General features: G+C 37.2%; 1 protein-coding gene across 1 annotated transcript in view; it reads right to left on the bottom strand.

The window, feature by feature from the left end:
* Positions 1 to 970: 970 nt before the first annotated feature.
* PDK3 (pyruvate dehydrogenase kinase 3) overlaps positions 971 to 25,102 on the bottom strand; it is a 39,151-nt gene continuing 15,019 nt past the window's right edge. Inside the window, exons 2-11 of the mRNA XM_035115347.2 lie at positions 24,179 to 24,320; positions 22,676 to 22,747; positions 17,280 to 17,464; positions 14,326 to 14,415; positions 12,838 to 12,915; positions 11,905 to 11,981; positions 10,629 to 10,730; positions 9,820 to 9,930; positions 7,009 to 7,122; positions 971 to 5,939 (exon numbers count right to left, since the gene is read on the bottom strand). Coding sequence (XP_034971238.1) covers positions 5,796 to 5,939; positions 7,009 to 7,122; positions 9,820 to 9,930; positions 10,629 to 10,730; positions 11,905 to 11,981; positions 12,838 to 12,915; positions 14,326 to 14,415; positions 17,280 to 17,464; positions 22,676 to 22,747; positions 24,179 to 24,320 — 1,115 coding nt within the window. The 3' untranslated portion in view covers positions 971 to 5,795. The remainder of the gene's footprint in view (positions 5,940 to 7,008; positions 7,123 to 9,819; positions 9,931 to 10,628; positions 10,731 to 11,904; positions 11,982 to 12,837; positions 12,916 to 14,325; positions 14,416 to 17,279; positions 17,465 to 22,675; positions 22,748 to 24,178; positions 24,321 to 25,102) is intronic.

Raw genomic sequence — 25,102 nt, 5'->3', positions numbered from 1 at the left:
AGGCAATTCGCTGAGAAAGTGTTCTTTGAAGAGAGCAGGTATACCTAGCCAGGTTTGCAACTCTCTCATTAAGGATATTGTTTTCGCTCACCTGTGATCGGTTGTATGTTGGCTTCTTGTCTGATCTGCCCGCTTCTTCTTCCTATTTGTGGAGCAAAGGAAATTTCTTCGGGAGTTGTCCAGATGGCAGCTCCTTGCTGTCAGTTAACAAAATGGCTGACAGGAACTGAGGGAGCAGAACACCTAAATCTGCAGCTTCTTCTTTTTGGCATGTACTGAGATAAGGGGCTTTCAAATGTTTTCACAAAAAACTACTGTCTTTTAAATATGTGCAAGATTCCAACGTTTGGAGGGGTCTGAGGGGAAAAAAACAACTTAGCAGTACAGTACTCTGCCTTTGCCTTACCACCAGAGCACCTTTCATAACGAAGTACGTTCACATTGTAACAAGCTTACTTCAGGACTGCTTCCAACAACCAAGGCGTTTTAATGTTCTGGGGGTAGATACTGAAGCAGAAAATACTTACAGATTTCATCAGTTATAAAGGGTGAAGAGAAGACATTTATAAATTGCAGCTTTTCAAAGGGTGGCAAGGGACTAGACCCCAACCGTGTTTGAAAGAAGCCCGAATTTATACACACATGTACCTTTCGTAATGTAAGAAGAGACTGCTCTCATTGTGGCCAATCAGATGCCTATGGGAAGGTTTCAGTTATTTTGTATTTCAGTCTTGGTATATGACCATATGTGTCATTTTATTTAACCAAAATCTCAAGGATCTTGACTCAAAACTCAGATATATATATAGGGCAAATTTATACAATATGCATAATTTAGTTGTCAATAAAAGTGTGAGCCATCTCGATCTTAAAATGTTTACTTGGAAATCCAGTCTTCAGTTGGTTAGCTTCAAAGCAAATTTGCTTCCTGTTGCAGCCAAAGAAAGATATACATAAAACTGACAGAGAATCTCATTTTATTTTATTTTTATTGCACAGTGAAAAACAAGGAAGCAACGTTTACAATTAAATGGTGCATACTGCAGATCTGGAATTCTAACATTAGCTACAGGAAGCAATTAAGAAATCCATCTGCTTAGAACACCTCAAAAAGTGACTTTTTGAGAATTCCCTTCTTTTATACTGTAACCCAATCAAGTTCAAATGAACTTCCCTTACATAGAGTCAGAGCATTGGTCCATTTCAGTTCAGTTTTCTGACAGTAAATTTTTTAATGTCATTCACATCACTTTTTCCTGTGAGCTTTGTAGCTGGAGATTCCAGTGACTGAACCCAGGAAGTTCAGCATATAGTGCATACATGTTGAGCCATGCTCCGCTCTCTTCCTGTTCAACCGTTGCTACGAACTTTTCAAGCCATTCTGCCTGAATAAATATGCAGCAATTTTTTCTTCTCCTCCAAGTCTGGTTCTAATAAAACTAAAATACCATATAAATGGCTTTTGTACGCAATCACCCTCAACTGAACTGACTTCACTACAAGGTAATTGCATTAAAACAAACTTATCTTTATTTCAGCAGGCCTACTCCAGAGTTAAAGTGGTTTATAAAGCAGATGTAAACTCTGGGTTCTATGGGATAACCTACAAATTGTGCACTTGGGAGACCAGTTTCAGCTGGGAAGGCAATGATGGAAGAAACTTTGTGATACTTCTAAATCCTAGGCTCTCAAGACTATTGTGGGGAGGGCAATATCCCCAGAGGATATTCCAGAGGGTTCCAAGACAGGTATACCCTCCTCCCATACTTGCCAAGGTTTGGCACTGCTATTGCTGCTGCCCATGAGGAAGAAATGTGGTAACTCTTGATAAACAGACCATAGATGGGCATGATAACCCCGCAGCATCCTGTTTCTTTGGCAGTTGAAGCTTAGTGTTCCAACCACTGCCAGCTCCATTTCCTATAAAACCTTTCCTATATGGAAAATATTTTCTGTCTCAGACATACTTCCAGATGCCGCGTCTTTGCTCCTAGCACCCAGTGAGCAGCAGATAACTTTCTCAAATTCTGTTTGTATAGAAAATGCCACAGTTCAAGGAGATGAGCTATATGGTGCATCCACATCCACCATAAACCCTCCCATAAAGACAAATGTAAGGAGGGAAGAGAAGAATAAGAGATTATGATTTATGTGCTGCTTTTTGAGGACTGGGTGAGTTGAACACCCCCAGAAGACCCCAGAATTGGATGGGGTGCAGCTTCACTGACACATTGTCTTAGCTTAATATAGGAAAAATGAAATTCAAGAGGAACTGCTTCCAACATGTATGATTTTAGAACAGGGTTGAAAAGGCCCTGCTATATTCCACTTCTAATGCAAGTAATAAATTAGTGGCCCAATACAGTCTTGCATTTAGAAGCAGGCTGCATACACACAATTTCCTGGATTGTCTTAGCATGTTCACACAAGTGGACTAGTGTTGGGCTAGAGTGCAGAAGGTATAAAAAAATTAGGGCATGAGTTTGGGGATATTACCCAAAGTAACCTCTACTATCAACTTTTTGTATAATCTGTGAAAATGTATCATCAGTCCAGCACCTTTCAGGGCCTTGTATCCAAATGATTTTAAATAAATTAACAGCAAAAGGCAAGCAGTAAAAAAATGGTATCAAAATTTGAGTATTACTGAAAAAATGCATACTCTATTCTGCAAAGAAGCTGGATGGGAGAAGCAGTTTTATTGCTTATTTCACTGGTATATTTTGAAGTTTAAGGCGCCTTATTTATTTGTTAGCAATAAAATGGGCACAATATTTATCTCTCAGCTTTTTAAGTTATTTTGTAGTTTGTAAGCCATTTGCAACTACTGTATATGTTTCAGTGACTGTCTTTTACACAGCTGTGGTAAATTTCAAATTTGACGTGGCTGCTGGATTAATCTAAATCCTTCAATTAACTGTTCAGGAGAAAAACATACTTGTGTGGTTAAATCTCTTTGAAACAATAGCACCCTTTTATTCCTCCCCAGAAACCTCTCTGTAAGGTTTCTTTACAGTCAATATATTCCAATATACTTCACAGTGTAGTGAAGTTAGGGAACAGCAGAAGGTGCCTACTTAAAACTGCTAAAGCCATCAGTATTTCTGTGGCTTCCTAAGGGAATATATATGAAATAGAGTGAAGGGATACATTTCCTGCTTTAAAAGCTTTCAGTGTTAGTGATCCTCTCAGTTTATTTCACTCTAAAGTGACTTTTAAATCATAATTAGAAAAAAGAAAACGTTATCAGTGGACTCCATTCTTCAATCCCTTTGAATTCAATGTGGGTTGATTCATTTGTAACAGTTTCTACCCCCCATATTTCCCCCTGAGCATATTTACTTGTAACATCCATGGAATTTGCCCCTCTCTTCTAATCAATGTGCTAGCTTATTATACAAAGTCAATGTGATTTACAGACCTACCTTATTAGCTGCTGCATCAGCACACAAGAGCATAGGATTAGACACTAGTGTTCACTGCTGGGGGCAACATAGAGTGTCTACAACTGAGGAGTGATAGAGAAGCCAGTCTCCTTAGCCATCAAGGGCCCCAGGCATCATCTCTGATGCACCATTTTGCAAATAAGTATGTAACATTGGGAGGAAGAAGCTGGTCCCATTATCTGGGATCCAATAGGTCTTTTTGATTCTGTAATCAAGAAACAGATAATGCACCACTGGATTAGTCACAGGTTTGGTAAGAATGGTCTAGCCAGGGCTTTCAAATAGGCTTGTCTCACTTACCAAGGGTAAGACACAGTGGTAATAAGGACGGTACAAGTACTGCTTGAGTTACTGTAACTACATGGCCACATTTTACTGAAATCAAGTATGCAAAGCATTGTGAACACTCAAAATGTGCTTAAGTATTATTACTGTTGTTGCTTGGCATTTTGGGATTTTTTTGCAATAATTTATTCTAATCTAATTGTACTCATTACTGAATTGATCCCCCCCGAATATACCTTCTAATGGCTACACCATTCCAATCTTGCGCAAGTTAAAAGCTAAGAAATAACAAACATCTTATTGATGGCAAATCTTTCCATCTCATTGTTAGATTAAGGTACCATGAAAAGACTTCCAAAGAAGAGTGGCAGTCTTTACACACTAATAAACTAGGAGATCTATATGCTGGTCATATTTATATGCAGTTATTACATTTTGTAATTTTATCAGTTGACAATCATACTAAAGGTGATTTCCCTTTAATTGAATTTTGAGTCACTGAAAATGTACATAGATCTCATGTATGAGGATTTTTTCAGGGTTTAAAGATTGAACATATTGCTCAGAAAGACATATAGGTGCAAACACTGCAGTCATAAACATGGTTAAAATTCATGCATATAATAGCCACTGATGCAAAGGTATGCAAACCCAGTAAGTTTTAAAGTAATGCTTTTCAGATGTCTCAGTTGGAAATAGGGTACTCAGATTTAATTGCCAATTAAGCATTCTACTGTGCTTGAATAAAGAATAGTATAGAAGCTTTTACAAGCTACTTGAAAATTTGAGTCAACATAACTTTCTCTTTGTCTTCCTTACAGACCCAACTGCATTTAATTAGAAATTCTGTTTCATATTCTGTCAAAACAATTCACATACAAATACAATGCACAGATACTGAGGAATGTATTTTGGTGTTCTGATACCCTCACTCCTCACTCTAGCTTTGCTCCTGTGAAAAGGTGTTGCCAGAACCCATGCTTCTACGCTCTTTAGAGTCTTAGTATCAGATGCAGTGGTTGACAATGACTCGTTCAAGCAGGTCTTCAGCTTTCAGCATAACACCCTTTCTTGGAAGAAACATTTTTTAAAAAGACAGTTATTTCAGTGTTTCCGATAGTCTACTAAGGTTTCACATCATTTTTGAAATCCTTTTATGAATTATTTTAGTTTTACTATTAAATGTGTTTTAAACGACCACTATCTTAAAGTCAACCTCCTTTTAGTATCTAGCTGGATCCCCAATTGTTTACTGGCTTGATTCTTGATGTGCTTCCCTACAACAAAGTATATTTGTTGTGCTGAATCCCACATTCCACATTAATTCTCTCTTCTTGGTCAGTAGGAATTGTTTCAGGTACCCAAAACTGATGAGCATGCTACTGTTCTTTATGGTATTTAAAAAAGAAAGCACCTCAGGATAGCTATTGCAAAGTTTTAGTGCTTTGCAATAAAGTTTGGTAAACACTAAAGAAATGAACTTTTAGAATTGTGGAAAGAATCACTTTAAAGTACAATAACTTTTGAAAGAACTAAGCATGTATACTGGTTTTGGTGACAAGACCAGAAGAGCTTCCATAGTTGTTTTCTAAATGCAGGATTACACTGTACCAGATAAAAATGCAGCAATGTGAGTTTAAGCACACATTCAACTACAGTAGAATATGTGTGTTACATTATATTGCTGTGTAAGACACTACTGTCAAATAGGGAGTCAAAACAATTTTGCCAATTCTTAACAAAGGACTAGAAACTGACCTTTAAAAATAGTACCCTTTTAACTATACAATTGTATAATCTAACTGCAGTCACAGTGCAATCCATTTTGTCACTTGTGACTCAACTAACCAAGCATGTTTTGGCAAAGTATTTATAATAATTCACACCAAAAATGCATTATGTCAGTCTTTGAAAATCTCCTTTGTTCTTGCTATTTCAGTCCCATAACAGATCTTTCTAGGGAAATATTGACTACTGTGGATTAGAGGATTTTGGGATTTGGAACAAAGCAGAGACTCATTTCTGAATGTAAGTGTTGCCATCCAGGTAGAAAGCACTGGTGAGTTATCGATTCGCTTTATATTTGGAAGCATCCCTGGGTTCACTGCTAGGGTTGCTCCAGTCATCAGCTTCTGGGGTGGTCTTGTAATGTCGCCAGGCTGACTTATTGAAAACTGGAAGTCTTTCAAATGATTCACTGGAAAGAGCCTAAAGAAAGGGTAAAAAGTAACATGGTCAAGTTTCAGGAACAGACTTACAAGGAGGGCAAACCTGGAGTTTACATACAGGATACAATATCCCAATATTTGTTAATTGGCGATGCTGTTTCCTTTGCTGGTGCTTCCATTTGGAAACATTTTGCTACCTGCCCTGGGGTTACTATAAACAAGAGTTTAATTAAAGAGAGGATGAGTGAACTTTTCTACAAAAAGGATATTGCATATCTAGTTTCAAGGGTCTAATACTTACCTAGGAAAATATTCCAAGAATTGTGAAGAAATGTTTAGTTTTATGACATAAAAGGCAACATACAGCTTTACCTACTGTTGAATAATGCAAGACCAATTATGTTAAGCTAAAGCCCTCTTTATGACTTCTAATACACATACTCAAAGCATGAAGCACAGCAGCTGAATTCCTGGTTAGCCAGGGGCAGACTTTGGTAACATGGCACCCTGAGCGAAGACTAATTTTGCCCCAACACCAAATATTTCTTATTTTCACAATAATTCCTTTTTGGACAGTTGTTACTGATTACTGAATATTGCTTTCTGAATTGCGACTTGCAACACGCTGTCCCAAGACTATCAAAGCACCATCTACAATCAACTGGTGGCAGAATCACGAACTACTTCCTCACAAGAGCTTGCAGATCACCACTCTCCTCTCCTCCCCTTAACTTTTCATAAAGTTAGTGCACTCACTTGAGAGCGGGTACAGAACAGAAGGCGGGGAGGGGGGCTCTTACTTTCTGTTCTGTGCATACTCTCAAGTGCACTATGGCATAGTTGATGCAACTCAATTGCCCTCCTGACTGGGGCCTAACTTTGAGTAGGTACCCATATATGGGGTTGGCTTTATTGATGATGATGATGATTATTATTATTATTATTACTGCCCCCTTGGCTCGGCACCCTGTATGGGAGAACCACCCACACCGTCCTAAATCCAGCACTATGTTAGCCCGGCACTGTGTTAGCCATGAAGCTTTTATGGTCAGCAAAAGTAAATACAGCTTTGCCAATAACACTCCCTTTAAAGGAGTCATTGTATTTACCTTCAAATAAATTACAGCATCAGTACCCACACCTTCCATTGAGTAAAGTTTGAGATCTCCTTGAAAGTATCTAGCATAAAGACGAGAGATTGGCAGACCATAACCATATCCAGCCTAAAGAAAAAATTGATAATGTGAGATTTAAAAATGAAACAATTATACTTACAGAATGCCTTTGCTAAAATACTTCTCTCTGGTCTCTAATAACTGAGAATGACATCCTGCTCTGAATGCTGTCAACAAAGTAGCACAAGGGACAAAAGATTTGCCTCCTGTTCTACAAAACAGCATTACAATGGCAACTTTCCTCCTCATTCATTATGTTTCACTGGAGGGTGAAGAGTTTTCTTCGATTTCTGAACACATTTCCAGGTTGTTATACTTTTAATGTGTATTGGCTTTAAATATGATTATTTTCCTACATGTTTGATTTGTCATTTTCTTAATAAATGTTTTAGATTCTATTCTTCAGAAAGTGAACCAAAATATAGGAAATAAATATATATTATAATGCCATTTTTTTCTTTCAAAGTTTAGATTACTTGAACATCAGTAAGCTTTCAGGTCATAGAAAAGGTTTTTGAATTTGGGAGACAGTGAAAAATCACAGTAGTACAAAGCCATTTTGGCAACATGCACTAATGAACAGCAAATCTGATTGCAGAGACTTTAGGAGGATGTGGATTTTGTCGTGCTCCCAAGGACGCAGTTACATTAGCGGAACTGACAGTGATCTATAAGCCACCCAGGCAAGTTGATAGTCTTTCATGAATCTCTACAGTGGCGTTTAGTGCTGCAATATCCCAGTCACTGCTCAGTGGTACTGAGATTCTGATGGTAGTTTATTATTTGAGATTGTTATTCACAGCAGTCTCTACACATAGGAGATGTGAAAAAAGCAAGAGTTGGAACTGCATTCTTTGGTCAGTCCACTCTACTAGATCAATTATTGTTGATAGCATGAAGCAATGAAAGAAAAAGAAAGTTGTAGAGAAAATAAGACTTGCAATTTTGTCAACAGAAAAAGTATTTCTAGATATATAACATCCTACTGCTCCAAGTATGTTTGATAGAACACAATGCCTTTCAATCAACAAAAAATGGCTACCATATAGACTACTTGCAAAGGAACTGAAGCAATTATTTTCATGACCTCAGTATATCACAGAGATTCTCCCTCACACCCTCAGCTCATTCATTAAAGAGCCAGCTTCCATCTCTATGCTTGGAGTCAGAACTGAAGAAAAAAACTTTTTTTATATAACCCCAAATCCATGCCATGTAATTGCACACAAAACTGACATGCACCAATCCTTTAATATGGCTTTGTCTTCATTCCAGCACCCAAGCATGAAACCCTATCAATTTAGGTTTCCAACATAATACTACAATTGTTTAAATATTGTAAAGTTTCATTTTATTTACATTTATTACATTGTATTAGTATTCAACTAAATTTAACTCTGAGTATAAAAACTGAAATTAATGAACATGAGTAAGTTAGGTCTACAACCAGGCATCCCCAAACTGCGGCCCTCCAGTTGTTTTGGCCTACAACTCCCATGATCCCTAGCTAACAGGACCAGTGGTCGGGGAAGATGAGAATTGTAGTCCAAAACATCTGGAGGGCCGAAGTTTGGGGATGCCTGGTCTACACTGACTAAAACTTAGCTGAATACCATTCTACTGCCACCCTTCTGTTCTCTAGGGAGCTCAGGTGTCATGTAAGATTCTCTCTCCCTCTGCCCCCACCCATTTTATTCTTGAAACAATTCTGAGAGATTTGCTTCACTACAAAAGAGTGACTGTCCCAAAGTCATTGTAAAGCTTCATGGGATTTTGTTTTTCTAAAAAAGTTAGGTTGCCTTTAAGGCTAGGACTTTATCAAATATCTAACACAATAAAAGATATAAGATATGAACACAACAACAAGTAATTAATAGAAGTCATTCAATCAATAAATATTAAAATACAATACAAAAATACAGCAAAAAGGCATTCCTCATCCATGAGAACTTTACTTTATTAAACCAAATATTGAAACAAAATCCTGAGGAGTCTTTCCAACCTTGTGATATGGTAAAACAAGCAGCTAAATAAATAATCCTGAAGCATTCTGGAAAGATTTGACTCTCTTAGCTTTTCTTTTTTACCAATCCCATCATGTCTGAGAATATTTATCTTCCAACCAGGCCACAAGAAGTAAACCATAGGACAAGCTTTGTTTACAGTTCATGGTTTGTCTGGGCAGTGTCAGGACAGCTGTAACTTATGTCAGTGCAGCAAAGTAGCAGAACAACAGGAGGAGTAAAGTAGCTGTGATTTTCCTTCTGGGAGCCTGCACATTTCTTCATTTGTGCTAAGCTATTCCACCCTGATTATGTTTCATATCAGAATTTAAACTAACAGAGGACACCAAGTTAAATATCAACTTTTATTGTTGTTTAAAAATATACAGAATCTGTAAATAACAAACTGAAGTTTGAGAGAAAGCCATCCCACTATAAATGTATTCAGTTATCATAGGAAACATCTAGTATACTGTACAGTGTATAGAATCACATAATGCATCAAAAGAAATCATAAATATTCTGCACCTCATAGATGGAGCTGTTTTTAGTTGACCATCATTATTATTTCATCTAGGATCTACTACAGATATACTGCATCAGTTGACAATCAAACAAAAGCTTGTGTTGACTCCTATGTTTTTCAGACAAAGTTTATGTCAGGAAAAGGCAAAAATAACATGAAGCTATGAGAAGTATCTTCTGGGAATCATTAGCTTATCATTAGCAGGACAGAACTTACCAAAGGTACAGCTCTTGATGGCTCCAAACTAGGCCTGGGGGCAGTTGAATACATATAGTTAAACAGGCGATCTATTTTTCTCAGTGGCACACCACCACCTTTATCACTTATCTACAGAAGAAAATCAAAGTTTCATTAAGACAAAATGCCCTCCAAGGACACTGTTTATACTATTAATAATAGAGTAGTTACTTAACACTTGCATAAAACCCAAAGGAAGTATTAGCTCCTCCTTGCTTTAAACTACACCAAAATTAAGTTTCCTTAGATTAGTAAACATTCTCCTGACTACATAGTTGAAAGCACAGAGTAGGAATTAACAATATGACCCATGCAAGAGGTGCCTGATCAATTCATAGAGTAGCTAAACACTATAAGAAAACGTGAAAGTTGCTCTGAACTTCTAATCAGAAGGAATAGAGTGGAGAGGATGGATTCCTTTCCGGGGGGAGGTGGGGGAGGAACCACCTCTCTGTAGCCTACTTAATAACTATCTGCAACTAGAGTCATAATAATCTTTGAAGTTCTCTCCCTCTTTGTAAATTAGGCCTCTGACAAAGTAGTTCTAAACACAGTAAATAAACACACAGCTCTTATCCCATTACCACATAAAACCATGCTTTGTTCCTGGGGGGGACGCATACCCTTAAACATTTTGTGAATCTAAGTTTAGCCTCACTGAGGAGCAGTATTTCAACATAAGTAGGAAAATGAGAGTACCCCTAAACATTTTTTTCAGGAAAAAAAGCACTGCTTAAAGCTGTTTTCCCCCAACATTTTACAGCAAAAATTGTTTAGCAAATTTGTACCTTTATTGATAGATCTTCTTTACCCAAAGTGACTAAGGTTTTAACTGGTGGATAGCCTTCGCTTTTACCCTCATATAACTCTACTGTAGCTCGCATTGAGTTCTGAAAAAGGAAAAGAAATGTTAACCAGGCAGAGGGCCTTCTCAGCAGTGGCACCCTCCCGTCAGATTTCAGGGAAATAAAGAATTGCAAAACTTTTAGAAAACATTTGAAGGCAGCCCTGTTCAGGGAAGTTTTTAATGTCTGACATTTTGGTTTGTTTGTTTTTTTGTATTTTGCTGGAAGCTGCCCCGAGTGGCTGGGGAAACCCAGCCAGATGGGCGGGGTAAAAACAATAGAATTATTATTATTAACATTTCTGAAGCTTTTAATAAGCATTAAGCAACAATATTAGAAGATCTACAAGCCTATGAGCACCACTTTAAATTTCTTTATTTAAAAATATGACTAAATTCGCATAAAATTTACACATAGGATTAATAAAAAATAACATTTAACAAAGAAATTGAGAAATGGTTTTATAGTAAAGCTTCTTGTGGGCAAAGGATCACCAGCATACACAGGAAGCACAGCCTTCTCTTATCAGTGTGACATCAACTGCTGGCCCATGTACAAAGCAAGCTGCCCAACACTGTACTGAATGGCAAAACCTACACTGCATATCAGTGAACTCGCAGAGCCCTGCAATGGCGTCCAAGTGTGTTCTTTTATTGGATATTTTCATTTGAGCTCAGTTTAATGTAAAATATAGATAGTAAATCTGTATTAAGTGGCAGTAACGACAATGTTTGCTAGTATCAGTAACTGTTAAAACTTTTCGTCTCATCCCAGCAGACCCCACCTAATATCATTCCCTATGAACAGATACGCAATAGGTTTCATATGTAGCCACAGTTGTCACATAAAAATCTACTTGGGAGAATAAAACACTTGCCACCAAAGAACTGTGTCAATCTTCTATCACTAATTTTACCTGTTTACACCTTCACTTTCTAAATCTTCACTTTCTATATGAAAGGAGAAACAAATTTGCTTTATTCAATTACAGATTTTGCCTAACACATGAACACTCTGTGGAAGAGCACAAGGAAGAATGACATGTTATTCTTCTAAATCAAGGCCATTTGTGCACACAAGGATCAAAGGTAACATTTCATACAAAAATGAGCAGATGCATCAATCTGTATGACTATGCTTGATCTCAGTATTTTTTCCAGTGCACTCAAAGAGGAGGCAAGCAAAATTAGCTTCCTTCCCATGAGACAATTCTACTTACCTTGAACAATTCAAAAAGCATGTGAAACAGATGCGAGGGTACATAGACTACTTGAATAGGCTTGCCCGGTGCTTTAGCTAGAAAACAGAAACCATTTATATAACTGAAAATTCAATTTATGATGTCTTTTAATTACCATTTTCTAGTATAAGATATAAACCTTTTTTTTACTTCCTTTCCTTTCTGATTCCTAGAAATATGAAACACCAAATATGTCAAGCCAGTGCATAGTTGATAATCAAGACAGAGCACCTTCAAGAATTCTAGTATGAACAAACCAAGAATGCTGCCCTATGCAATAGCCTTCACTAGCACACTTAGCTCAAATTTTCCATGTTTAAAACAACTGTGGTGTCATCATATTTAGTTAGCTACATTTTGTGGTTTAAGAAAATCATGTGTCTACATGACTGTAGACTCAATTACCAGAATACCAGTATAAAGCTGCAGATAACGAAATCCACAAATGCAAGAGAGCTTTACACTTGTGTTTCCTGAACTGAAGCTTCTATGTTGCATGGTAAATCATATTTTAAGGGGGGGGGGGCTGAAAAGCAGTTTGTAATATGGTACAGGGATTTGTCGCCGAAAAGCAAAAAAGCGAAACATTCATTTGGGCATGTTCAATCCTCTAACTGTCTAACCTCTTTGGATCTTAAACTCTGAGATGTATTTTTAAAAATCCACCTGCTGCAGTCTTACTAGCTCCTTTTTTTAAAAAAAATGTGGCCCCCAAAAAGTTGGAAAACAAAATGTAGAGTTTCTTTTCAACTTTCCATTGCTTTGGCTATACCCATAACTTTGGCACGGCTCTTAAGTCAAAATGAATGTTGTAATTAAATTTTATAAAATAAAATAAAATAAAAGATCCTTAGAATGCACAAAGTCCAGATAGTTATAAGAATGCTAAAAAGCAATGAACGTCAGTGTTACCATTGAATTCCTCAATTTCCAACTCAGGTGATACTAGATAATACTGTTCACACAACATCTTAGCTGTTGCAAAGGCATCTGTGAGTGAAGAAAACAAAAACTTTCAGAATTATGCAGTAATGTCCATATACAGTATATATATTCTGTATCTCAAGAAGCTATAATTTTTTCTTATTTTTTAGATTTCTTACTTTGGTCCTGTGAGGACCAAACTACATGTAAGTAATCAGATCCCCTGACGTTAAAACAGGTGAGAGAGGGGCTTGAATGGAGACGCAGGAATGAAGAATGGGGAGTTATACATCCTCCCTCTGTGTTATTTCTCAGATCAAAATTCTGCCCCCAAAGCTACTATTAGCTCCATGAGAGGAAAGACACATGCCCCATTCACCTTAACCACACATTAAAAAAAAAACACATCCATCCCACTTTATTTACCCAAGGATAAGCGAACAGCAACATGAACTAACCCCTGCCAGAAGTGAGGCTCTACTTTTGTTCTGTAGCTTTAAGTCTTTGTTTTAAAACTACAATAAATTTTATTTTCATATGTTTTTGCCAGTTCTACATAGAAGGCATGTACAAAGCAAATCATGTAATGTATTCCATAGATCTAAGGAAGTATTTTCAAATTCAGATCTTTCACCCATTTCCAAAAAGTAATGGTTAACCATGCCATCTATTATTATTATTTTTTTAAAAAAAAACCTACTCCAGCAATTGTTAACAATTTTAGAGACTGTGCACAAAAATGTAATTGGCATCTTTCACTATCTGGAAGTACCGTAGGATTTAGGGAGATGATTCGAGAAACGAGAGTTGTATGATATTAAGCATTTCTAGTACAGCTTCAAAGTTGACAAACCTATTTGAATAAGCAAATGCATACCCAGCTTGATTCCAGAGCTCAGTGAATGATAATAATAAAACTGCAAATAATTGGTTTTTTTGGCTCCCATAAATATATCACATTGGAACAAAATATAAAAAGAAAATTGAAGTAACTTCAGAAATGTCTTGAAGATTATATTTCCTGTAACTTAACTATGCTATGCCTCCATCTAGTGACAAGAAATATCAATACAGTACAGAATCAGCTCTCTTCAATACCAATGGGACTGTGCTATTTATTTGATTTATGTTTTTTAACATAAATAAACAACACGTCTCCTGGAATTTCATGCTCCCTCCCTTTCTGAAACCAATTCTTTCCCTTTCGCTTGTTAGTTTTAACCATGATTTACATCTGCATTACCACTGACTGGAACCCCCAAATTAACCAGAATTTTAAGTGAGTTTGTATATCTTGCTTTGGGAGAAGCTGATTACCCTTAACCATGGGTGGTATCAGTGCATATATAGAGCTTACAAGGAAAAGGAGAGGCTACTGACAGATAGATGAGGGATTTCCCATTAGAAATGGTTCAAGACATTACCCATACACCTTGCAATCAAAGTTCCAAAAACAACTGTTGTGTTGACTCTTACCGTCCACTACATCAGCTACATTACACGTAGGATCAATACTTCCAATATGTTTGGGATGAGCAGGATTAGTGACTCCACCAAAAAGTAGTGCTAAAATGAGAGGAAAGGTAGACATTAATTGAAATAACATCTTGTAAACAGTTAAAGGGTAATGGAATCCAATGGCGAGTAACACTTCTTAAAGCCTTTCAAAAGGCAAAAAATACTACTGCTGTGCTGCACTTTGATCGCAAAAGTTTGCTTTTGATGGGTGTGAGATGGATATAAAAACATCATCACCACCTAACATAGATAGGCAAGAAGTGCATATGGCCTTGTTTCCTTGTTCCCTTTTCTTTCATACTGATAAGCAGCAATTATATTTAATTTTTAAATTATATTTAATTTAAAATAAATGTGTAACTTACATTTTTATTTTATAATAATAATAATAATAATAATAATAATAATAATAATAATTTATTATTTATACCCCGCCCACCATCTAGCTGAGTCTCCCCAGCCAGTCTAGGCAGCTCCCAATTGAATATTAAAACAATACTGTACAGCATTTAATATTGAAAGCTTCCCTAAACAGGGCTGCCTTCAGGTGTCTCTTAAAATTAGGATAACTGCTTATTTCCTTGACATCTGATGGAAGGGTTTTATTTTATTTTATTACTGCCGCACAGTGTAGCAAAACATAACAAATTGAACTGGTTTTTGGGTCAACAGAAATTATCGCCTTGTCCCCACTGCATGAACAGAAATGGAAGAAGGGTGTAAAAGCATTCACAAAATTTGGGTCTTTCACTTGGCTCAACTCTAGAAAATATTGACTGACAGTTGCTGCAATCCTAGTCTTAGAAGCGGAGAAAGTATTAGCAATAATTATTTGGGAACATCTTGCATAACATTGCTAGCAGACAACGGCTGCAGTCCTATATCCACTTATCTGGGAATAACCCCCCCACTGGACTCATGTATAGCCTTGTGCTAAACACAGCCAAAGAGAGACAAAGGGTAAAGGAATTATCTGAACATTGTTCAGTAAACTGAATGTGAACTGCAGTGTATTTAAGATTACAACAAAATATACAATCTGGAATGGCAACATGTGCTTTAAAGTTTTCTTGTATATTATTACAAGAAAATCACTACCAGTACTCTCTATGTGAGGGTCTGCCTCCACCAGACTCAAAATTATTTTAGTATTTGGAAAGCAGGGTTAGCTTTGTGCAATTCAGCACTTATGGAAGGATATTAAAATTAATTAAAATTAATCTAGCCCCCAAATGCTGAACTCTTACCAGGCCTGCTGTAATAGGACCTGTCACTCTTCACTGGCCCTATGTCTCACTAATTTCTGGGTGCCATTTGGTGCCAAATGGCTCTAGGGACTGTTCCAGCTAGGCATATGCATTTCAGATCAAGGCTAGTCATAATTTTATGCGGGTCATTCCTCTGTATTTAACCTTCTTGCTTTCCATTTGAAAGCAAAGGAACAGGCTCAGCACTAAGTGGGATAGTGCTGGCTGGTGCTGATGGGAGCTGTAGTCCAAAACAGCAGGAGGGTGCCAGGTTGGCGAAAGCAGGGTCAATTGATTGGAAACATTTACAGCTGTTCAAACACCAGCAAACAAAAGCTATTTGCAATCACCACAGCAATACTGATAAGGGGAATGATTTGCACAGAATAACTTCAGCAGATGAGGTCAAGTCCATAATGCATTTGAACAGATTGATATTAAGCAAATGCTACTTTTATAGCTGCAAAAAAAATGTTCCTTCTGTGTGTTTGCTATCTAGACTAGGGGTGGGAGTTAGCATAGTCACACTGACAAAACAATGAAGGATGGATTTCCTTAACTGATAGGCGGTCAGATGCAACTCGTGGTTGGGTTTTTTTTTTTCCACAGCCTGCTAAGAACTGACTTGGCACTCAGCTCTTGGAGACACCCTGCATGGCACTGCTCTCTGACTGATGCACAGGCTGCAATACTATTTCATGCCAAAGCAAGCATCCATTAAGTGTCCCTTTCTGACTTCGCCAGATAACGGATCCAGAAACCTGCCTTGTATAATTTTTTTAAAATCCATAACCTCAGTTATTTTCTGATGAAACTGTTTTCCAGACTCCCTCACCCCACCCCAGTGTCAAGAAGCTAATAAGAAAATATTCAGGAAAAGCCTGCTTGAGACAAGATGTTTTTTCCCCTTGCTCCAACACTGTCTTTCTCCAAAGAAAACCCCAGTTCTTTCTCCCATCCCCCACTTATATCTGAGCTCCTTCATACCCAGATCCTTTTAAAAACTTAAGCAGCTCGAATGGCAGAACAGCATGAAATGCTGCACACAACACGGTGAATGACACAAATTGTGTAAAGTTGTTCCAACTTCTTAAGTCTATTTGCTAGCCTAATGTTTGCCTTACAGTAGACACGAGTGGTGTAGTAGTTAGAGAAAGAGGAACTAACCAGTGGCCCTCCAGATGTTGTTGGTCTCCCATTAGCTTTAACCAGAATATCCAATGGTCAGGGATGATGGGAGTTAGCTGCCATTGAGTTAAGAGAGAAGAGCTCGGACCTCGGAGATCTAGGTTCAAATCCCCAGTCACAAAGCTCATTGGTTGAGTTTGCCCCAGTCCCACTCTCTCAACCTAAACTACTTCACAGAACTATTGTGAGGATAAAGGAAGGGGTGGGAGGAAGACCAACTTTTATAAAATTATCCTTGGAGGAGTGTTGGGATAAAGGGATACTAAAAACTAGAGAGAGAGTTTGAGAATCAAGGATTAAAATGTGTTTGGTTGGTTTTTTTAAGTACTGTATACTATTCTTCCTACTGTATACATTCTTCCTATGCTTTACAACTAACTACTGCTATAGCATAACCCAAACTGGTCCGGTCTGTTTTGCTTCACAAGCAAGAATGCCAATAGCCTGTCCAAGACTAAATGGACATCAGATACTTACTGTGCTGGTTAATCAGCATGCGGAATGAGATGCGGTTGGTGTAGAACCTATCTAGGAAATACTGGATGTTACTGCTGACAAAAGGGTCAAAGCCATATTTTTCTTTGTATTCAATCACTCCTTGGGCCATGGTAGGAACAACATCATTGTGTCTGTTCCTGACTTTAATTAAGACATCTAAAAAGCTGGAGAGAGAGAAATCAGAAACAAGATGTGATAGTTAACTACAAAATCTGCATCTTAGATGACACCATTAAAATTCATTCATAATACAAAACTTTCAGAACCATCACATTGTACTAAAATATTTGGCTGCAGTTGAATATTAGATTGGCTATTTCATATCATCATTTGAACATCTGCCTTCCTTACCTCTGCAACTCATGGCCTCAATCTCCTGGGTTTCCTATGCTTTCCTGGGTTTTAAGGCCTTCTCGTTTCCCTTTTACCTGCTTCTTTCTTAAGCCCTTCTGCAGACAGAGACTTTTTGTCTGCCCTGCCCCTCTATAACATTAGGACAGTTCATCCGATCACTACCAGAGCCTTTACCACCATATACCTTAGTACATCACATTGCAGATAACATCCCAGAAAGTTTTCTGTACTCCAAGAAAGCCAATCTGTTCATCAAGAACCACATGTGCATATTTTAAATTGTGCCGCTGCTAAATGTCTTGCTCATGCAAGTCAAAACAAAATAAAATAGCTATTCATGCCTCATAGTTGCACCACCAACATTCTTCACTTTGTGTAAGGAGCTGGAAAGATGGGAGAGAGATGCTTCAAAACATGTAATCTCAGATCCAGAAGGACTCCAAAAGAGCAGCTGCTGTTTCCAAATTTGGCAGCATCAATTACAATAAAGTTATGATGGTTATGTTTAAGAGCAAGGGACAAATGAAGCATGAATTTCTCTTAACATCATTTTAGTTTGGGGGGGAGGGGCTCTTCATTTTCTTGAAACTATTGGAGGCTATCAAGTTTCGGTTTGGTGCAGAAGTAATTCTGCCTGATCTTTTATACCAACTAATCTTACACTAGTAGGTTGGGTCCCCCAAGTGCATCACACTCTGCTGTGCTGTGCTGTGCTGTGGGCATGAAACTAGAGTGGTCCAGGTCAGGGTGGATTCAAATCCCTGGTTGGTCATAAATGCTACTTAGTGGCTTGGAATAGTCATACACTCTCAGTCTAATTACCTCACTGATCTCTCACACCTCATAAATTTACCTTTCATTTTCAGAGCTAACCATGGCTAGCAATCTTTCTGCCCCAGTAATGCTTGCTAATCACTATTAGCTCAAATCATCTACTTCTAACCAAGACAACAAACTGTGGTTTGGCTTTAACCATGACTAGTGAAAACACTAGCTCAGACATTACAGTTAGCTTTGAAAATGGAAGGCGGTATACAAATAACACTGCAAAAATGAGAGGCCTGCAGTAAAGGAACTAGGCAGTGTTAGGATTTTGCGCTGGGCTTTTGAAGCTCTACATTTGATTCCTAAATAGATGGTGACTGTCAAATAAATAACACTTATTCGTGCTATAAAAACTGGTGAAAGATTAAATATACTGGATAAACATTAACTACTGTTTATATACAACCCTAAAGCAATTGTTTGAGCTGTAACTAATTGAACATAAACAGCTGAAAACAAAACACCAGTTGATATTTGAAGCATCGGAAATTCATGTTTTCTTCCACTTTTATAATTGGCAACACAACTATTTACTTAACATGATAAATACATGAGAAAAAGAACAAAAAGAAGGAGAGTTTTGTTCAATTCCATCTATAATACTAAGCCAACCTTTTTATCGGTAACATAAAAAGAACAGAAGGACACTGTTTTACATATTAAATTGATCACAGTAGAACATACATAGCTTATTTAGGGAGGAAATACATAGAACATGAGGCCGTCTATATAAAGATAGCAGGTGATCAATTATTAAAAACTGGCATGGAACTCTTTCAAGGAGAAGGGATCTGAAAACAGAAACATGCTGTTTCCAAGTACCATAAAAATGTTCAATTTTTTTAAAGTTAATGTTCATACAAGCATATTTAATTGCTATTACTACTTAAGGTTCCATACAAATATACCTGTAAACAGCAGCAGGTGCAAGTTTTATTTATTTCTTCCTCCCACCAGCACCTTAAAGGTCAAACACATAGCTTGTGAATCCAGTGCTGATTGCCTTTTCCTCTTCATCACTCCCCCACTCCCCCCCCCAGTTGAATCAGGTGGGCTGTCTGCTTTAGTTTCTTTCTTAAGTGCTTTCCATCCCACTTTTTGCAATTATAAAGCATAAAATTCACACTGTTCAAACATATGTTTAACATTTCAAAATAATATTCAGGTGACAAGGGTTGGATCCATGAGCCAGCCAACCAGCACTGTGCATAGCCCTGCTCCAAGGACATTGGAAAATGTCTTCAGAACTGAAAGAAGTGTCAATTAGCATTGCACAAATCCAACTTCTGTTACAAACTAGAAAACAAGTTTCATCCAAAACTGATCCAGGGGAGAAGACCAAACATCTAGCCAACATGTGGTACACACACTACCATAGTGGACTCACATCTAAAACTACCGTATCTATGGTTGTGTACACACCCCAACATTCATTTAGTACTGGTACTGTTAGAAGTTGTACAACACAGATTATAAAACTACTGAAGGTTTGTCTGTTTATCTAATCCATAATTATGGTGAAGGGGAAAAAGAGGGGTTAATGAGCACATAATGATAAAAAGTAGGGAGAGTTAAATAGGAACCACATTTTACTATACTCTCAAATACCCAAGACAGTAATAATAGACAGAAGATTCATTGCTTGTGCCACACAACCCAGTCCTTGGCTAAGCAATCATCATTAAAATCCCAGCCCTTTTCTTTTCAAACTGGTCTGTAACCTTTTAGCATGGGAACCAGACTTGAAAGTGGGGCAGATTGTGTGCTACATATTTCTTTCCTCTTGTTACCAAGCAAAAACACGAAGGTGCAAAAAATCCAAATCTGTACAAATCTACTTAAATTCATAGGTCTTCTCAGCAAGAATACATGAAAACTAGCCTCCCAAGTGAAGCAGCATGGTTTCCCTTTGCAGGTCCAACTTGGCAGTGCTACCCTCATTTCCAATAATTACAAGTTTGAATATTCTGGTGACAATACTAAATATTTCCAGGGGGGGGGTTGGAATATGCTTAAATCTATTATCTAAGTCAGTGTTTCCCAACCTTGTGCCTCCAGATGTTTTGGGACTACAACTCCCATCATCCCTAGCTAGCAAGACCAGTGGTCAGGAATGATGGGAATTGTAGTCCGAAAACAGCTGGAGGCACAAGGTTGGGAAACACTGATCTAAGTTACTTCCATTAACTATGCAAATTCCCCACACATTTTTACCAGTTTCCCCCATTTTTCTTGTATTGGGAAGTTTTGCTAGCCTAGAGGGCTGCCATGATGTAAATACGAAACAGGGTATAACCTTTCCTATCAAGTAATAAAATCATGTCCATTTTCCGTGCAGGTACTTTTCTAACATACATTTCTGATTGTGAAAGAGTGCTCCTTTTTAAAAGGTATCTTACTTGCAATTTTCGTGTCTAATCAGCAATGCTTAAGTACCTCCGCAAATTCCTCATGCAGTTTCCAAATGATCCATTACTCTAAAAATAATAACTGAGAAATCTGAACAGTAACAACCTAATCCCAAACCTCAAAACCTTCAAATTGCACAAGGAGGGTTTTAACCTACTCACCTGCCTTGCTGATTGGACAAGCACTCCTTCTTGAAAATTATTTAATGCTTAAAAGCTTCAGCTAGATTAGATCCTGCTGATTCTATGAGGATCTGAAAGTTAAGGCCAGGAGAAGTCCATTTCTCTACTTCACTGCTTCAAATGAAAAAAGAATCCCCCTTTTTTGTACATGAGATCTAAGTATTAAAGGGCATCCTATTCCTCTAACATGTAGAGAAGTGGCAAATAAAGATACAATATAAAGAAATAAAGTTGGTTTTCTTGATTTTTGCTCTGTATTATATAGACTACCTTCTAAGAAGGGCTATGAAAAACACTCTCTTTTAGTAGAGGGGAAAAATAGGTTCATTTTCAGGACTCCATTTCAACTTCAAGTATCATCAATGCGAATTTGTGCCATTTTATTCCTACATGTCCACATATGATCAGCCTGGGTGTCACACTGTCTCTAAACATAACCTTATTGTTTACCTTGACTTTTCAGTTATTTTGTGAACCATACCTGCCCAAATAAATGACAGGGGGTGACTTTGAAGTTCATCATATCTGATGTTAGATGACAAGAGAAGAAAATAAAATATTATTTGTGAACTATATATACTCTGAAATATGGATTCTGCACAGTGCCGGATTTACAAATAAGCTAAACAAGCTATAGCTTAGGGCCCCACTCTCTTGGGGACCCCCAAAAATTTTTTAAAGGAAAGGATATACATTTCCAAAATGTAAGATAAAAATAAAATAAAATAAAACCTACATACAGCAACAGTGTTTTGTGTTGTGAAGGTTCCTATGATGTAAGTAATGGGCCCTGCCTGCTAGCCTGCTCCCTGAAATATCACTGGTTTGCTCATTTCCATATAAAGGGTGCCTGCATTCTGTATGGACTGGTTTCATGGCAACATGTGCAAATGGCTTTAGATACCTATTAGTTCCATAAATCACCATATAGCATGTATTAAACACAAAAACTGTGACAATTTGTTGTTGACAAAGGACAGCTGGACATATAAAGGGCCCCATTACCTTCAGTAGCTTAGGGCCTCATCAAACCTTGATTCAGTCCTAATTCTGCACTTGTTCAGAGCCCCAAAGCTAATACTCTCATCATCTCCACAAAATAAAACCAATATTTTTTACTGCTTTTCAAAGATAGAAATCCATTTCTTATGGGATTCTTATGTAATCTATCACAGGAAATACTCTCTCTCTCTCTTAAAGTCACTTTGTCAATTTAACTGTACAAGCAATTGCAGAATATGACTTCCAAGATGCATCTGGCTACATATACAGTGCATTTCCTTTAGAAACAATGGCAACATTTTCCTCTTTTTTCTTATTAAGGGGAGGTTACAACTTAACATTTCACCTTCACCTTAAACTACAGCAGGCTGGAAATAACAAACAGATACCTGATCAGTTCATGTATACAATACAGCATTATTAAGAAACTAAAAGTCTTTTTCAATATAGTTATTTGTTCTAACAAAAGTAATTTGTTCCAATAAAAAGTTTTCATGAAACAACAGCAAACTTTGTGAACTAAAATTCTGATTTCATCTACAGTACGGCAGAATATCATTATACTGTTTCCACATTGACTTGTTTGAAACAGCAGTCACTTACTTATCTAAAACATGTGGATCTTCAGGACTTTTATTTTCATATTCTAAAAGTTCAAGAAAGCTCTGCATATACCTGAAACACATAGGAAGAACAAAATTAACAAAAAAAAAAACCACCTAGCGGAAAAGCAAGAGATAAGCTAGAATCTTAACTAATAATGACTTGAAACACTGGAAGGCATTAGAACCTACAAAAATTGTCAACTAAATATGATGCAGATATGATGCAGATATTGTAAATTTTGTCCAGCAAAAATTAAGTAAATTAAAGGATTACTATTTAAATACTTGAACCAACTGATTCAGATTTCAATTAATTCACTTGAACTTAAAAGTATTTTAGACATAGACCTAACACCAGAAATTATTTGAAAGTGGAAAACTGTAGAGTTATTTATAACATATGCACTGTGTAGAAAACAACTATTTACAATTACAACTGTAGATATTGTTTCATATAACAGGAAATTCTACAATTAATTCAAATCTTCTAAACCTGGAACGGTCCTCCAAGTCCCATCTCTCCTCTTTTATCAGAGCTTTGAAACTTACTGTTCTGCAAGACTTTTTATAATTGATTTCTGCTGCTTCTATCCTAGATTCTTTGGCTTTCCAAGACATATTTTATCTTACTTTTGAGATTTGATTTTGTAAGCCACTATTGTTACAAAACAAAAAATCTATTAAAACAATAAAAATAAGCTTATAATTTTCCACTCTTCTCAGTAAAGGGAAAACATTTTACATATTTTAATAGCATCTCTGCAAGAGATCAAATCCCATGTAAGAAACAGACCATGTCTAGCATCAAAATAACCTCAAATGCACTAGGTTTTCAGCGCATGAGTTTTAATACCATCTCTAACCAAAAAGAAGCATTGGTACAATCCTATCTATACAATGTCTACTTAGAAGAAAGTTCCATCAAGTTTAGAGAAACTTACTTTCGGTTAAATGTGCATAGGACTGGTGCCTAAGTAGGTGAAACCACATTTGTTCACATTAATCCCCATTAATGTCTCACCCATTTCTCCCTTCTCTCCCTAGAGTCTTTTAGATGTAGCTTATTAACACTTCCCCCTGCTACCATAGGTCTTCTTCATGACCCAAATAACTTCATGTACTGCAAAAACAACTTACTCAAAAATATACTTATACACACACACACACAACAAATTTAAATTTATTCTTAATGATGTCATTTTTGCTATCCCAGAACAAATCATGAAAACGGAGGTGGAACGTGAATTGAGAGAAAGGAAGAGGATTTGGAGCATGCAGATAGAGTGAGGAAAATGAAGGGAAGAGAAATTAGAGCTTGTGAGTAAGGAAGAACTGGAATGTACAAGGTAGAGGAAGAGCCCAGGCAAGTAGAATATGGAGCAGAAACCCAATCATTGAATTCTTATATGTAAGATTGCTACAGTTGACAGCTAGATTATTTTGCTTGCAAAATTCACCATGTTCGGTTCATATAGCTTTGTTGCCTGTTCTTTAAACCTACCAGCTTTGGACTAGCTTAACTGAAGGTCTATTCAGCAAGTTGTCCGGCAGCAAGTTGACTTCTCTCATAGTGTTAGCAAGCCGCACAGGAAGTTCTTTCCGCAGGAACATATATGACGTTTTCTCACATGCATTATCACGCCCTATAGTTGAAAAGACAAACAGAATTTAGTTTTCCCACTCCCTCATTCTTCAGACATTCTTAGAAAATGTAAACATGATGTAAAGAAAAAAATCCTTTATTTAGCCAGACGCTAGGTTTTGAGTGCAAGTTTCCTTCATGTTTACTAAATCTGAATTCAATACACAAACTACTTAACACCCACAGTAACCGCCAACACCAGCCTGATTGCACTAATCGAAGTGCATATTTGTATCTATCTGCTTATTATTTACCTAACTGTAAGCTAAACCATGTCAAAAGACCTAAAGATGGAAGCACATTTAGCAATCATATATACATCTTTTCAAAATACTTTTGCATCTAGCACATGAGTAAACTGAGTAACGAGAATGAATCCAATGCTTTTGATTAATCTAAATGATGCATTAGTATTTTTATTATTATTCTTAAACATTTCTTTGCTTTGATTCTCTTTGGTATTTGGATCATTTTAGGAAGAGGCAGACCTATCTTGTTCCACTCACTTTTCTAACACAGTGGTGGATTAGTGTCACAATATATGTGTTTGTATATGTATAGCATGCTCTGCTATAGAATAGATCAGGGGTTCCCAACCTAAGGCCTGGGGGCCGGATGTGGCCCAATCACCTTTTAAATACGGCCTGCGGACGGTCCGGGAATCAGCATGTTTTTACATGAGTAGAATGTGTCCTTTAATTTAAAATGCATCTGTAGGTTATTTGTGGGGCATGCCTGGTGTTTTTACATGAGTAGAATGTCTCCTTTTATTTAAAATGCATC

This window comes from Zootoca vivipara, chromosome 4 (genome assembly GCF_963506605.1).
Source record: "Zootoca vivipara chromosome 4, rZooViv1.1, whole genome shotgun sequence".
Lineage (NCBI taxonomy): Eukaryota > Metazoa > Chordata > Lepidosauria > Squamata > Lacertidae > Zootoca > Zootoca vivipara.
This window is presented reverse-complemented; position numbering and strand designations above follow the sequence as displayed.